The following is a 15,064-nucleotide window of genomic DNA, read 5'->3' on the forward strand; positions in this document are numbered from 1 at the left end:
TACTGGTTGAAGCTAGAAGGCGCTATTTTAAATTAATACAATTTAGATATAACAGCGCATTTTTGCAGAGTCTGATCTTGCTTATTAACTCTCCCCCAGACGAATTCGTATGTCACAACTTGTTTACATTTTTAAAAACTTTTTTAAATGTGTATTGAATGTTTTATGTGTATAGTTATAACAATTGCTTTGTATGAAATTTGTTGTTCTCAGCAGGGAACTAAATCAAATAAATTAAACTAACTAAACTGGTAAAGACAGTCATAATATATCTCAGAGACTCTTTTCGATCCATGTCATCCCATATGGCACTTTATGAACAAGGGGTTGACTGGTTTTGAGCCGCTTAAACTGAGATAGCTCAGTGATATAGTTGTTTTTATGTCAGACTGGGCTCGTCACCTTGAACACGTCATGCTGGAACTAGGCTGAATCAGTCCTGTCAGCTCCGGCAGTCAAAGCTGAGAATTTCCAGTTTTCCCTTGGCAGGAAATGTACCCTACCCAAGTCATTACTATTGCTTGTGTGCGCCAAGGTCAAGGCCTTGTGCAGTCTGGCCTGTCCACAAGACCCGTGAGCAGAGAAGTGGTTTCCCTTGCACCGTGGGGCACTATGTCAAGTTGCTGTTGACTCACGTCAATGGGCCATCCCTGACAGAGTTACTCTTGAAGATGTGCAAGCAAATATTCTAGAACCCACCGCTGTAGGTTTTAGTACCTGCTCCAAAGTGCCATAGCTGAGGCTACATGTTCAGACACAAGTAGTGATCTTATGGCCAGAACAACTTCTCTGCTGGCAGGGAGGAGCCACAGCTCAGCTAACTCATTTAACCAGCAATGAAGCTGAGGGAACCATAGCGTACACTCAATCTACTGCACAGGAACGAAAATATGCAGTTAATTTGTGTTTATTTTGCCTATTACCAGGTAAAATATTTCTAGTCACAGCAGTAAAACATAGAAAAAATATATACAAATAAAAAATATAACTAGATAATAAAAGCTCATAGATGAAGATGTAAAAGAGAGCAAGTACAAATCCAGAAAACTCGAAAACCGGCAGGTGTCCAGCAACTTTCTGAGGTGGATTTGTGAGTAGCATTTCTGACACTGCCTCGTGGGCTCTGCCCAGATACAAGGGCAACATACAGTGGTTGGTTGAATGCAAATGATTTCTAGAGAGTTGGGTCTTTAATTAGGTAAAGTACTACCCATGTGCCCACTTTGTCAGTGGTCGAAATGGATCTTATTCGTCCTGACTTCCTGATACATTTGGGTAGATCCTGCTACAGGCTTAATGTATAATCTATTGACCTAATGGGTACTAGGCCAAGACCCAACAAATTTCACGTCAGAGGGCCCTTAGTGAGGCAGCACAGCGTGGATATCCCAGTCTTGGTAGGGGCTGCATCACAGTGACACTGCTCTTTTTGAGTCCTTTTATGTTAGACCTCTTTCGTGTGTCTGCAGCATTCCCTTTGCTCTCTGCCATGTTTTTTTTAGGTTTTAATGTTTCTTGAATTAAATGCGTCTGATTGAATGTTCTCATGCGACTCAAGTATTTTGTGCTCCTTTAATGATGTGGAGTGACCATTAGGGGTATTTTTACTTGCCGGACTCAGATACAGCGAGCAGGTGTGCACCTTGGTATATATATGAATAAACATACGCTGAACTGAATTTGAGTGGCAGCTCTGTAGTCCTTTGACCCAGGACATTGGTATTGGGTGCGATTACAGTTCTTTGTTGGATATGTGAGGCTTGCTACCTCGTTGCACAGCCTCACATCAAGAGGCTGGAGCAGACGCAACTTTTGTGGGTGGATATATATATATATATGTGATCAAGGCCTCCGTGTTGAGGCCGAAACGCGTCATGGTGGTACGTGGTGCACTTATGGATTAAAAAATCATCCCGCACTGAATTGCTTTGGGTCCGTGTTCGTCCTTCCAGTGTATGTGGCAGCAGTGGCGAAGTTCTTTATATATATATATATATATATATATATATATATATATATATATATATATATATATATATATATATATAATACACCAATATTGCCCGCAAGCTATACACATATACACTACATATACACTCACATATACATGTGTATGACAAAGACATATTTTCAGTCACTCTTTGCAGTGTTCACTGCCCTTAACCTTCCCACCAGGGAACATTCCAGAACTTTTCTAGGCTGTACTGAAAAGCACATTGATATATGAGATTATTGCGTCTAGGTGTCAGCTGAATAGTCATCGACAAAAGGGTGGTTGAAATGAGATTTACGACCCCTTCCTTAAACCTGATACCTTGACACTGACAGGCTATGTCCTTCACAGGATTTACTTCAATTACTGTACATACTGGAAACCCTACTCATTTTGGTTACTCTGAAGACAGTTTACCCCTTCTGCACCATACTCTATTGCAGGTCGCTCCAGAAATTAGATGTCAGTGGCTCAGAATCCTGGCACAAAGGTCTAGATCTCAGTGTATGAGGGTCCTCAAACCTAGACTTCGGTGTGGTAGAAGGGTCCCCTAAGGCAATCTGATCCAGGTATCACTCACAGTCAGTAGAGGGGACTTGTATAGCATTCACAATAACATGCCACCTACCGTATATAATGCATACAGTGGATAATCAATTAATCAATCAGTCAATCTTTAGTGCAACTACTCACCCGTGAGGGTCTCAATGAGCTGGAGGGGGCAGGGAGCTGCAGGTCCTACAGGGCGCTGAGGTTCAGTCAAAGAGCCAGGTCTTGAGATCCTTCCTGAATTGGGTCAGCGACGGGGATAGCCTGATGTGGAGAGGTAGGGTGTTTCAGGTTTTGGCGGCAGGGCAGGAAAAGGATCTTCCTCCGGTCCTGGTCTTGTGGATCCGAGGGACGGTGGCAAGGGCCAGTTTGGCGGAGCGGAGGTGTCGTGTGGGTACATGGAATGAGAGGCAGTGGTCCAGGTATGCTCGTCTGGCATTGTGGAGGGCATTGTATGCATGTGTGAGGAGCTTGTATGTGACTATTTTGTTGACTTGGAGCCAATAGAGTTCTTGTAGGTGGCTGCAGTGGGGGATGTTGAGGACAGTCTGCTTGCAGTATTCTGAACTTTCTGTAGTTTCCTGAGGAGTTTCGGGGCAATGCCTTCACAAAATGCGTTGCTGTAGTCGAGTCTCCTTCTGATGAGCGCGCGGGTGACTGTCTTTCTGGCCTCAGTGGCGATCCATCTGAAGGTCTTTCGAAGCAGGCGAAGAGTGTGGAAGCATGATGAGGAGATGGCGTTGATCTGGAAGTTCATCATGGGCGAGGAGTCCAGTATGATGCCAAGGTTTGGTGTGTGGTCCGTGTGTGTGGGGGGAGTTCCAAATGTGGCGGGCCACCAGTAGTATTCCCAAAGAGAGGTGTTGGGCCCCATGATGAGGACTTCGGTCTTGTCTGAGTTGAGCTTGAGGCACAGTAAGAGCGCGTGCAACTGTATTTACAATCTGTGATAGCTGACATAGGACATACTAGGGATATACCCACACTAAGGGGACCTATATTGTGCACACTGAATATACTCAGATGGTACTCACATTCATAAGGCGTGTACAGCTTATAAGGCATAGAGTGGATATTCCATATTTACTGTCAGGAAGTACAATACACCATAACATGGATTAGGTGACAGTGAGAAGGCACAGGTGCAGCAAAACTTAATATACACAAAGGGTGCATACACTGCAAACAACATGGACTCAGAAGACGCTTATTCAGCATATACGATTGATATACTTACAGCCAAGGAGTGCTTACACATGATTCCAGGTCAATTTGCCATGAGGCATTCACGCTGCACACTCCCTACCGGTGAATGCCCAGTATAGAACAAGAGTGTTTGTGCCTTTCTGATTGTGCATGGATCACATGGTGGGGACTCTCCAGCGCCTTCCCCTGCCTTTGAGCATCTGCATCGGCTGTCTTCTTTATGCAATTATGTCTGGCACTGATCAATGTTGTGCGAGGGATGTGTCCCAATGCAGTGTCTGTGGGGATGTAACCTGGGCAGACCAATCATCTGTGAATTCACTGCACAACATCATATGTAACATGGAACACACTGTATTGTGCACACACTGTGGTTATTCCCACAGCCGCGGTGCACTTACACAGTACATACTGACCATATACAGTTAGAGTGTGCAAACTTAGGACGTACTTTAGATATAATTAAAGTGAGGGGCTCCAGAACAACACTTACTGTTCATATACTTAGGGGGGATTACCCTGCACAAACTACACATTCTCACAGTGCAAGAATAATTATTTAATGCTATGCTAAACACTCCACTACACAAGCAACATTCTGGAGAGAGAAGCCAAGTTCATAGGTGTGTGCAACAACACTAGTTATTCCCCGACTGCCGCTCCAGTTTCAGGCCCGAAGAGTAAAGGACACTGCATCATCAGTCATGTAAATGGAAGCGATCTTCATCCTGGATGAAGGGCAGCTTCGATTCCACTGGACTGCTCCATTAGCTACGGTGGTGTGGGTTGAAGACTGTACAAAAGGGTGGAAATCTCACAGCCTGCATCTGAGTGGATTCAATCATTCTCATTCAGCTGCAGTGGACTGGCTAGGATTCAATTTGAGCCTATCACCTACAGCTGGTAAATGACACGGCAGAGCTGCACGTCAATTTGCTGCACTGCCCAGTGTCTCACGCTGTGCTGGCACACAAATGGCTGCCTAACTCCAATGCAGGCACCCTTGCACCATGGCCCAATGGTGCCTGCATTCAATCAGGTTGTTTTTGTGCAGGACAGCTTCCTGTACAAGAAAAACCTTATGCCACCCCTGGGGAAGCATAGGCATTTGACACATTCCCAGGTTTACAGCATGTTGCAATTCAGGGAACGTGTCAAATGCCTTTGGTATTATGTAGGAACACACACCGTAACGCTCATGGCACACCTCCCTATTGCAGTGTAAGGCAGTGTAGTGACTTGCGCTGCGTTGCCTTACACCATAACTATGAGGCATGGTGGCTTTCCGTGGCCTTGTAGATATGATTGAGAGGCCTGCGGAGCACAACTTTTAGTCTTGTAAATGAGGCCCTGAGCCTTTAACAAGTCACTGACCCACCATTAGGCGGCCCATTAGAGAACCAAAGGAGGGCAGCTATGCCCTCGGCCAATTGCTGCAGAAGTCACTTTGTTCCACTGCTGATTGTTTTGGTTATTTTCTTTGTGCTTGTAATAAAATGGCACATGTTACCTGGACTGACGTCGCCACTATTTCCCAATAGCAGGTGTGGGTAGTTGTTCTCATTAGACCATCTCATAAGCCTGCTAGGATGAAGGTTTGTAACTCCGATGGGTCTCGGCTGGTGGCTGTTGCATCTAGTGGTGACAGACCTGCACCTTTAGAGGCGCATGCCACTGCCAAAGCCGCACATTCACTTTGGCATAGGAGACAGCTCCCAATAGAGAAACACGGGTGATCAGAAATAAAGGTGTGTGTTTGGGAGCTCAGTGGGTCTGTGGGCCAGACAGTGATGTCAATGTTCATACTCCTGAGGCTATATGGGGTTTGCCTCTGTGAAAGGCAGAACAGGGACCCACTTCACTAAAGAGATGAGCCTTTATCCTCTTCTTGCCTACTCATAGTGGTTATTTGAAACACTTCAAACACTTGTCCCAATTATAGGAGAAGTGCAGCCCTTCAAGGAGTAATCTATTCCGGAAGGGACTCTGTCGCCTTTACCTTCTAGCTATCCTTCCTCAGGGGTCACTACAATATGCAAAGCATAGGTTGTGTGCTTGGCCATTCCCAAGTAAGGATGGGCTTCAACCCTCTTCTAACCTTCTGATCCTTTGGAACCTCCCTCCTAATCTCATATTCCAGCCAGCATGCAGGCCTCTGTCCTTCCTTTATGCAGTTCAACAAAGGCCCTTCATTACTCCCCCAAGTGCATAGAATGCATCAGAGACAGGGTTGGGCCTCTCTCCACCACTTACCTTCTCATAGTGGTCCGAGTCATAGTTGAGGCCTATCCCACAGTCATCAGTGATTTCCGACAGGTCCTCATCATCAAATTCTTCAAGACTGATATCTTGAGAGGGCCTGTAGGGGAGGCAAGAACAATCCATGTCATTGATCCTTCCCAGCCAAGGCCAAGGTTCTCCCCCCAATGTTGTGCATTGAGAAAGTACAGGTAGGAGTAATGCATACAATGCCATGGTCGCTATTTACCCATATCACCAAAATCACCTCTAGCCTGTACTTTTTTGCTAAGAGTTTCCTAAAGGCTTGGGATTGTAAAATACATAATGAGAAAGGCATAACTACAAATCCCCGAGTACTGTTGACAAAAACACAAGACTGGCTAATGGTGATCCTGGCGACTTGCTGTTGGGAAGCAACAGGAAATACTTTAATGCGCACACAGGTCAGAATGTGGGCACCCGAGTTCGTACTGTTAATCACTCATATTCATACAGGATGATATTTTTTAACAAGCCATTATTAGTGTGTAAATAAAGATGTATTGTTTTTCTTCATATGCTCACATAGAAGTTGTTTGGAGCGCCTCCTTCCAAAATCACAGATGTTATTCTTTTCAGAGACAGCCAGCATGTGTTTCACCCAGCACTGACTCACAGGTCTGTGGCTTTCTCAAGGCTGAGCGTGTGCTATGAGAGCAGCCATTTGGAATATGTTATGAAGAAAGCCATTGAAATATGCAAAATAAAGTGATAATATACTTGGACAATTTTAGTCCATGCCTATTTATGTGAATCACACTGGTAAGACATTATACATATGATGTACACAGGAAGAGAAAATAAGTGCTCTTGTGTCACACCTGTGTCATATTCTGTATCCTATAAATCAACAAATCATGATGCAGGACAAGAACAAAGTGAGCAATATTTATATATCTTTCTCCAATTTGGTTCTCAAATTGCTCTTTGGGCTATACAAAAAAGATGAAAGTGAAACCAAGTTGGAGTTTGGAAGGGGAAATATATACCGGCAGAGGTTAACTATATCTCTCGAAGAGAAAGCTCACTGTGGTCTCATGGCTCAATGTGGGTGGGAGGAAGAGAGGGGATTATGGTCCATGTAGTGTACGTGACAATAGATGCATGGCATAGAGGGAAAAAAGAGGTCAGAGAGCTAACCTCCAGTCTTTTGTTCGAATAAACTTGTCAGGTCGGGAGGACGCTGTATTTATGTTAAAAACAGTATGAGGGTCAGAGCTTATCACCAGGCACCCCCTGCAAATAGCAATAGGGCACCCTTAGTCACCCCACGGGCTGTAGCCGAAGCAGGAAGTCAGTGATGTCATCTAGGGGTGCCTGGAGTGGCAACCTATAAAGCTTCGAGAGGCTAGAGATCAGCCTCTTTTTTCTCTCCACCGCACACCGCCAACATACCATTTTCGGCTATACTTGCATTAGATCTTGCGGGGCACCCCTTCTAGAGTCCCTATCAGTTCCTCTATTATTGACTTCTATGGGCATGGTACATGTCAACGAATTTTGTGGACCTCATGTAGAGCGTGGTCTATGCCAACAATATTTAGGTGCCAGCCAGCGACAGGCTTGACCACAGGGGTTTCCTGGGATTTTCATAAATTCAGGTAGTGTACTGAATTTAACCAGTTCAGGCCCTGACATCCCCTCAGCACCAACACAGTATGCCTGCAAGTACCTATAGAGTCCACCATGTTACATAAGATCACATAAGGCAACCATGTTCCCAGAATGCCACAGTTTGTGGCACATCCCATGCTGCCCTCAGGTTAGCTGTTGAGTATGTTGATCTAAAGTAAGTCCAGGTAAAACCTCCTGCAGCTATATCCCCAAGAGAAAGTGACTGCAGTAAGTGCCGAAAACCATAACTAATTCCCACAAGGCCTGGCGCTCTAGGGATAATCAAATCCTCTGGTGGTCACTGTTATTTACGGTATGTTCAGTCCCAATCTTCCCACCAGTGGCGATGATGACTATTTGTTCCAAAGGGCAGGAAGATGTAGATAGCACAGTAAGCCATAATTGTTTCACACAGGGCCAGGCTCTCGAGCAATAATCCTCTTATAAGCAACCAGTTGTCAATTTTGTTGCATCCTAGTTATCCAGAAGCATTATGCTCTATCCAGTCCTGGGAACACCTACTTGTATCACTTACACATCATGGTTTGTGTTTAACCACGGTAAGGGGGGTGGCAGGGAGAGTTGCTAGATTATGGCAGGGAGAGAGAGTCTCTTTTGGTTCTCACGGTCCTATGAATACAGTAAAGTCTGCAGAGCAGTGCAGGATGCACTGAAGCCTCTTGTTATGCAAAAGACACACAATTGATGGACGGAATTCAGAACCAATCAAAACATTCACCCCGGTCAAGAGATCTGGGTTAAATCCATCATTCTTTTGCTCACCATGCCACCCCAGTTTAGAGCTGGCCATATGCAAATCAGTCTTGGCCCTGTGCCTCATGGGAACAGTCCAGCCTGAACTGCCAAGCCAGGTCCTCCCTGGACCGGAAACAAGCATCCTAGGACCGGTTTCGGGGTTTCACCCCTCTTCAGCCAGGATAGCTTGAATCCAGTGGCACATGTGAGCCTGGACCCATGTCTGAGCATACCCGGAGCACTTAGGGTGAGAAAGCAAAAGACACACAATTGATGGACGGAATGCAGAACCAATCAAAACATTCATCTCCAGTCATTTGTTCTTATTGCAATAGTCACCTCTTGTTGTTAAGACTGGTAGGGTGTAGGCAGAGACAGTCACTTATCTGGGGCTGCTGACTGTACGGGGGAAGACCAAATTAGGTAGCAGGGTTGACTAATTATGCATGCAAAAAGGGGCCAAATTATGCAGGTAGGGTGCTCACAATGAGTAACTTAGGAAGCACGTGTAAGCGGGAGTTGTTTGCACTGTTTACATATTTTAATATGCCAAGTGGGCTGGGAGGACAGTCTCCAGTTTGGTCACACTCATCTACTTAACAAGATGTGGGGGAGGGGTTAGAGCCTGTATTTCATTTTTAAGGACCAGGAATTAGGATAGGGTAGGTAGGGGGTAATATACGTAGATAACGGACTGGGGGTCTGCAGACCCCCTCGCATTAGATAATCACATAGTGGACAAAGTGGATGACTTAAAAAGGCCCACGCTGACTCATCTAGTCTTGAACATGATTACTGGATGTGTCATTATAAGTTTTAGGTTGGACAGGTGGTCCAGCCTCTAAGGAGTGGTAGAGGCAGCGGCGAGGTACAATATACAGGCTGCATCTCAGGTGCTGGATATTTTAGGTAACCTGCACTACATTATCATATTGGGGGTCAGGCATTTCTATAGCCTGGAGGGACCTCTGGTCATGAATCTTGCATCTGGAAGGGCAAAAGCTCCACCTCCCACATAAAGAGTTGCCTCTGTCAAGTTGCGAGGCTGTCTATTTTCTGTAAACCCAGAATGTCGGGGACTCTTTATAACCTGAGCAGGAGTTCTCGCCGCTCCAGGTGGGATTAATATTCCTGTTCTGGGGAGGAGCCTAGCGCGCAACCAAGATGGCCGCGTAGGTGCGAAGCTCCCGAGGACCTCCGCGACCTCCTGAATTAATCCTGATTATATCCTGTCTTTGACGAGGGGACTGTGTCTGTGTACCCGAGCTGAGGCGGCACCCGTTTTCCGTTTTCGAATCGGACCCCGGACACTGGTGGGAGCACCGATCGAAGATTGCGGCCTTCTCCGCGCCGGCCCCCCGGATTGGAGTTGTGGGGCGATCCGGGGACAAAGCGAACAACAACGGCGGGCAGGGCTGGGCGACTCGCGTACCCCGCGCTTTCACTTTCGCTTTTGCGCCCTCCTTGCCCTCAAGCGAGGTAGGGTTGCGGAGCGGGGTGCGGTGGTGTGGCCTTGCCCCTGTGCCCGGCTGACCCGCCGGCTGTGAGTTGTCCTGCGGTGCAGTGGTCAACCCCCCCCCCCGGAACCTGTGAACTGGTTTATCGGCCCTTTCGAGGAGATTGGCACGACTTCGGGAGTGCGACATGTCCACAAAGCAAGATGGCGACCGGGCCAAGGTGAAATCGACCCGCCGCGGCCCGGCACCTCAGTCAAACAGTATGGACCGCTACACCCTCCAGAAGGGATCCCCAGAGGCACAGCGTACATCCCCCGCGGGCCCGGCTGAGGCGTCTGCTCAACCCGCGGATCTGACCCTCCGGGACGTCATGGGCGCCATTGCCGAAATGAAGGCCTCGGTGGACCAGCGCTTTGATACTCTGGCGCAGAAGATAGACTCGGCCCTGGTGGAGGTGGGCCTGGTGAGAGCCGACTTGTCTAAAACAAATGACCGGGTCGATTCCCTGGCCCACACCACCTTAAGTCTCACTACAGACGTGGCGGCCCTTCAAAAGGAGGTGCACCGGCTTGGCCAGGCGAGCGCCATGATGGACCGTCGATTGGAGGACGCCGAGGGTCGGGCCCGGAGGAACAACGTTCGTATTGTCGGGGTGCCGGAGGGACGGGAGGAGGAGGCGGCAGATTTGTTTGTGGAAGACCTGATCCTCGCCCATCTCCAGCCCCGGGGGCTGAGTAAACTTTTTGCGGTGGAACGTGCTCACAGGGTCCCCGGAGGAAGACCTAAGGTCGGAGCTCCGCCGCGGCCTCTCATTGCCCGGATTTTTAACTTTCGGGACAGAGACGCTATCTTGCAGACTTCCAGGCTACAGGGACCGGTCAAGCTTGATAATATGGACGTGAATTTTTACCCTGACTTTACTCCGACGGTCCAAAAGCAGAGACTGAGTTTTCTCGGAGTTAAACGTCGCCTACGGGACATGAACCTTAAGTACTCAATGCTTTTTCCAGCTAAGCTGAGGGTAGAGGTGGATGGTCGCACGCATTTTTTTGACCGTCCCGAGGCGGCTGGGGACTGGTTGGATACTCTGCCTGGGGATCGGGGCCGGGGGGGTGGGAGGGGTGCGGTTGGCGGGGAGGGCGCACCGGATCAGAACTGAGGGGTGAAAAGTAGGCCTTGCTCTGGACAACATTTTGGTTACTATTCACTGATCGTGTATGTTCCCCTCCTATGGAGGTCGTACGGGGTCCGTTGGGGGCTTTCCCTCCTCCTCTGGGGGACTAGTTAGTTTTTCATCTATGGGGCGACAGGCACACTGCACTTTGGGGGGGCTGTCTGGGCTCATGCAGGGGTGCAGGGAGGGGGGAGTTCTGTTGGGATGGGTGGGTGGGGGTGGAGTGTTGTTTGTTTGCACCGCAAGGCGAACCCTTTACTGTATTGTTGTTTTTGAGATGCTCTTTGGGGGACGATTGATGGCTTCCATGTATGATGGGGGGTAGGGACCTGACTGTGTTATCATGGAACGTTAACGGACTGGGGGATAGGATTAAGCGTGGTGTGGTCCTGCAGTATCTGAAACGAATTTCACCAGATGTGATCTTCCTGCAGGAGACACACCTTATAGGTAATTCCTTTCATGCCATGAATCGGAGAGGCTATCGCTTGGTGGCCCATTCGGGCTTCACCTCGGGCTCGCGGGGGTGGGCATCATGATTAAGAACTCGCTCCCATTGGAGATTGATGAGGTGCGCCATGATGAGAGGGGACGTTACACTGTCTTGGTGGGTAGAATGGAGGGCAGAGTGGTCGTTTTTGTATCAGTGTACGTTCCGCCGGGGTTGCAATCTACCACGTTTGCGGACCTGGGGCGCCTCCTCCTTGACCTCCCGGATGGGCTTCTGGTAGTTGGGGGGGACTTCAATGCGGTGGCTTCAGGGTCTATGGATCGTCATCCCCCCAGGGACCTCCCCCGGGCACAGGCGTGGCTGTCCGGCCTCTTAGATACACTAGGATTGGTGGATTGCTGGCGACTAAAGCATCCCGCTCAGCTGCAATACACCTTCCACTCGGGCGCCCATGGTAGCCTCTCGCGGCTTGATTATATCCTTGTTCCTGCGGCCTCTGCTGGGAGGGTGGGAGAGGTGCGCCATTTGGCGCGGGGTATTTCAGATCACTCCCCACTACTGCTGCATCTGGATGTCTTCCCGAGGGGGGAGGGCAGGGTGGCCCCAATTAATGCCTGGTACCTGCGCGACCCCACTATTCGAGCCGAATTGATCAAATCCTTGCAGCGGTACTTTGAGGAGAATGTGGGGTCTGTCCCTTCTGCCATCTCCCTTTGGGAGGCTTTTAAGGTAGTTCTTAGGGGGGAGGCCCTCTCCTTTATCTCCCATGCCCGGAGGCGCGAGCGGGAGGAGGTAACCCGGGTGGAGGCCGAAATTACTGAACTAGAGGGTGACCTGGGGAGCGGGGTGACGGATGCCACATTGCATGTTCTGCACCTCAAGCAGGCGGCCTATAGGGCCCTCGTCACGGAGGCGGCCAGGGGCCTCAGTAGAGAGCAACAGGGGCGACTGTATGATGTGGGTGATAAGGCTGGTAAATTGATAGCGTGGTTGGATAAAAAGGAGAGAGCGAGTCGTGTGGTTCCGTTGATCGAGAGGATGGATGGTGTATGTGTCACCGAGCCGGACGCCATTGTCTCCTGCTTCGCGGATTATTTCCGCGAGGTATATTCCCCGGTTTCTCCCTGCTCGGAGGAGGATTCCCATGCCCTGCTTCGGGACATCGCGCTGCCCTCCCTTTCGGTGGAGGACAGGGATTCGCTGGACGCTCCTCCCACCTCGGACGAAATTGCCCTTGCTATCCGCTCGGTCGCATCTGGCAAGGCCATGGGCCCCAATGGCATTCCTATCGAGCTGTACAAGCTGCGACCGGATGTGCTGGCGCCCCACCTGCGCGCGATGTTCCTGGCGGCCTGCTCGCGGGGTTCCCTTCCGCCGGACCAGCGTCTGGCCACGATCGTGGTGATCCACAAGGAGGGGAGGCCCCGTGAGCGGGTCACATCCTATAGGCCTATCTCGCTCTTGAATGCGGAGCCCAAAATCCTCGCCAAGGTGCTGGCCAACCGGCTGGTCGGCGTGGTGGGCGACTTGGTCCACCAAGACCAGTCCGGCTTCATACCCCATCGTAACACGGCCCTTAATCTGCGACGCTTGCACGGGGTGCTCGCGCGTGTTCCGTTCGTGCGGGAACCGGCCATCTTGGCGTCCTTGGATGCCACCATGGCGTTTGATACGCTTGAGTGGCCATACATTTGGGCGATGCTGGCGAAGTTTGGCTTCGGACCGGGCTTCATCAGCTGGGTCAAATTGTTGTATTCCGGCCCATTGGCGCAGGTTGTGGTGAATGGACGAGTTTCGGCCCCATTCGCACTGGGACGGGGTACGCGACAGGGCTGCCCCCTGTCGCCTCTCCTGTTTGCACTAGCCCTGGAGCCCCTGGCGGAGTGGCTGCGGTGGCACCCTTCCATCCGTGGTCTCCGTTGGACCCCCGAGCATGAGGACCGTGTGTCCCTCTACGCTGATGATATCCTTCTATATCTTGCCTCCCCGCGTAAATCACTGATCGTCCTAGTTGATGTTTTGCGCTCATTCGGTCGCAACTCAGGCCTCGTCATCAACTGGGCGAAATCCTGTGTATATGTGCTTGCCGGGGAGGCTCCGGTCCTACCACGGGACTGTCCGATCCAGATCGCCTCCCAGGGGTTTCGGTACCTGGGTATATATATTACTCTGGACCCGGAGGCCCGCTACGAGCGGAATTTGCTGCCCCCCCTCCAGCGCTTGAAGGAGGACGTGGTGCGTTGGCGGCGTCTGCCGCTTTCGCCGCTTGGCCGAGCGGCCTTGTTTAAAATGATGTCGTTGCCGCGCTTTCTGTACGCTCTCCAGAACACTATGGATTTGGTTCCGGCGCGCTACTTCCGAGAGGTGGAGAGTTTGCAGCGTCGCCTGTTCTGGGACGGGAGGCCACGTATCGCCTTGGCTAAATTGACGCTCCCGTGGTACGATGGGGGGGTTGCCCTCCCGGATATTAAACGGTATTACTGGGCCTCCCAGCTAGCTGCGATTAATCATGGCCTTTACGGGCCCGCCCTGAACCCGGTATTTGAAATGGACAAGATGCTCCTGCCCGGTGGCGACTACAATCGGGCGCTTTACTCTGGCGCGCCGGACCCTCGCCTGACGGGACCGACGCATGTCATGGTGCGTGTATGGCACGCGGCTAACGCAGCTATGGGGTGGAAGGACCGTTTGACCCGGGCGTCACCGCTATATGCATCGGCGAGGTTGGGCTCCTTGTGGACCTCGAAGGGCTTCGAGAAATGGGATACGATCGGCATCAGCACAGTGGGAGATCTCTGGACGAGGGGGGGATTCAAAACTTTCGAGATGCTGCAGACGGAGTTTCAGTTGCAAGGCAGTGAGTACTTCCGGTACTTACAAGTCCGCCACGCGCTGGGCTCCGTCTTCCCGGATGTCGCGTCCATTCCGGAGTCTTCCCCCCTGGAGGACAGAGTGCTGGATGGCCATGTCCCAGACAGCACGATCTCCCTCATATACAAAAAACTGATTAACGACCGATCGGGCCTGCTGACTGGCCTCCGCGAGGCCTGGGTTGCCGATGGGCTGGAGTTGGACGACGAGGACTGGATGTCCGCGGTGGCTTCTCCGAAGGAGGTGGCCATCCCGGCTCGCCTTCGCTTCGTCCAGCTTAAGATCCTCCACCGGGTCTATGTGACGGGGCCAAGGCTACTACGTATGGGCTTAGCTGAGGATGGACTGTGTAAGCGTGGCTGTGGTGCTTTGGCAACTTTCTTGCATATTCTGTGGGAATGCCCAAAGGTGGAGCGATTCTGGCGTGGTGTGCATGAGGTCCTGTGAGTGGTTACGCGTGTCGTGCTGTTGCCTGAAGCGAGGAGATGCTTGCTGAATGTGTGGGAGCCAACTGACTACTCGGTTCCGCAGACGCGGTGGGTGACTCTGGGATACATGATCGCTAAGCGTGACATTGCTCAATTGTGGGGATCCCAGAGGCCTCCGGCGGTGTCGGCCTGGAAAGAACACATGGATTGGTGTATGTTTCGTGAAAAGGTGGTGTATGTTGCGAGGGGTAAGCCTGGGGCGTGGGTGAAAATCTGGGGCCCCTG

General features: G+C 50.4%; 1 protein-coding gene across 2 annotated transcripts in view; it reads right to left on the minus strand.

Annotated features, from left to right (window-relative positions):
* Positions 1-15,064, minus strand: part of MAPK8IP2 (mitogen-activated protein kinase 8 interacting protein 2) — a 224,732-nt gene that overhangs the window by 122,824 nt on the left and 86,844 nt on the right. For both annotated transcript variants that reach the window (XM_085653776.1, XM_085653775.1), the window contains exon 2: positions 6,002-6,107. In XM_085653776.1, the coding sequence (XP_085509902.1) occupies positions 6,002-6,107 (106 nt within the window). The remainder of the gene's footprint in view (positions 1-6,001; positions 6,108-15,064) is intronic.

Source organism: Triturus cristatus, chromosome 4_1, assembly GCF_964204655.1.
Source record: "Triturus cristatus chromosome 4_1, aTriCri1.1, whole genome shotgun sequence".
Classification (NCBI taxonomy): domain Eukaryota; kingdom Metazoa; phylum Chordata; class Amphibia; order Caudata; family Salamandridae; genus Triturus; species Triturus cristatus.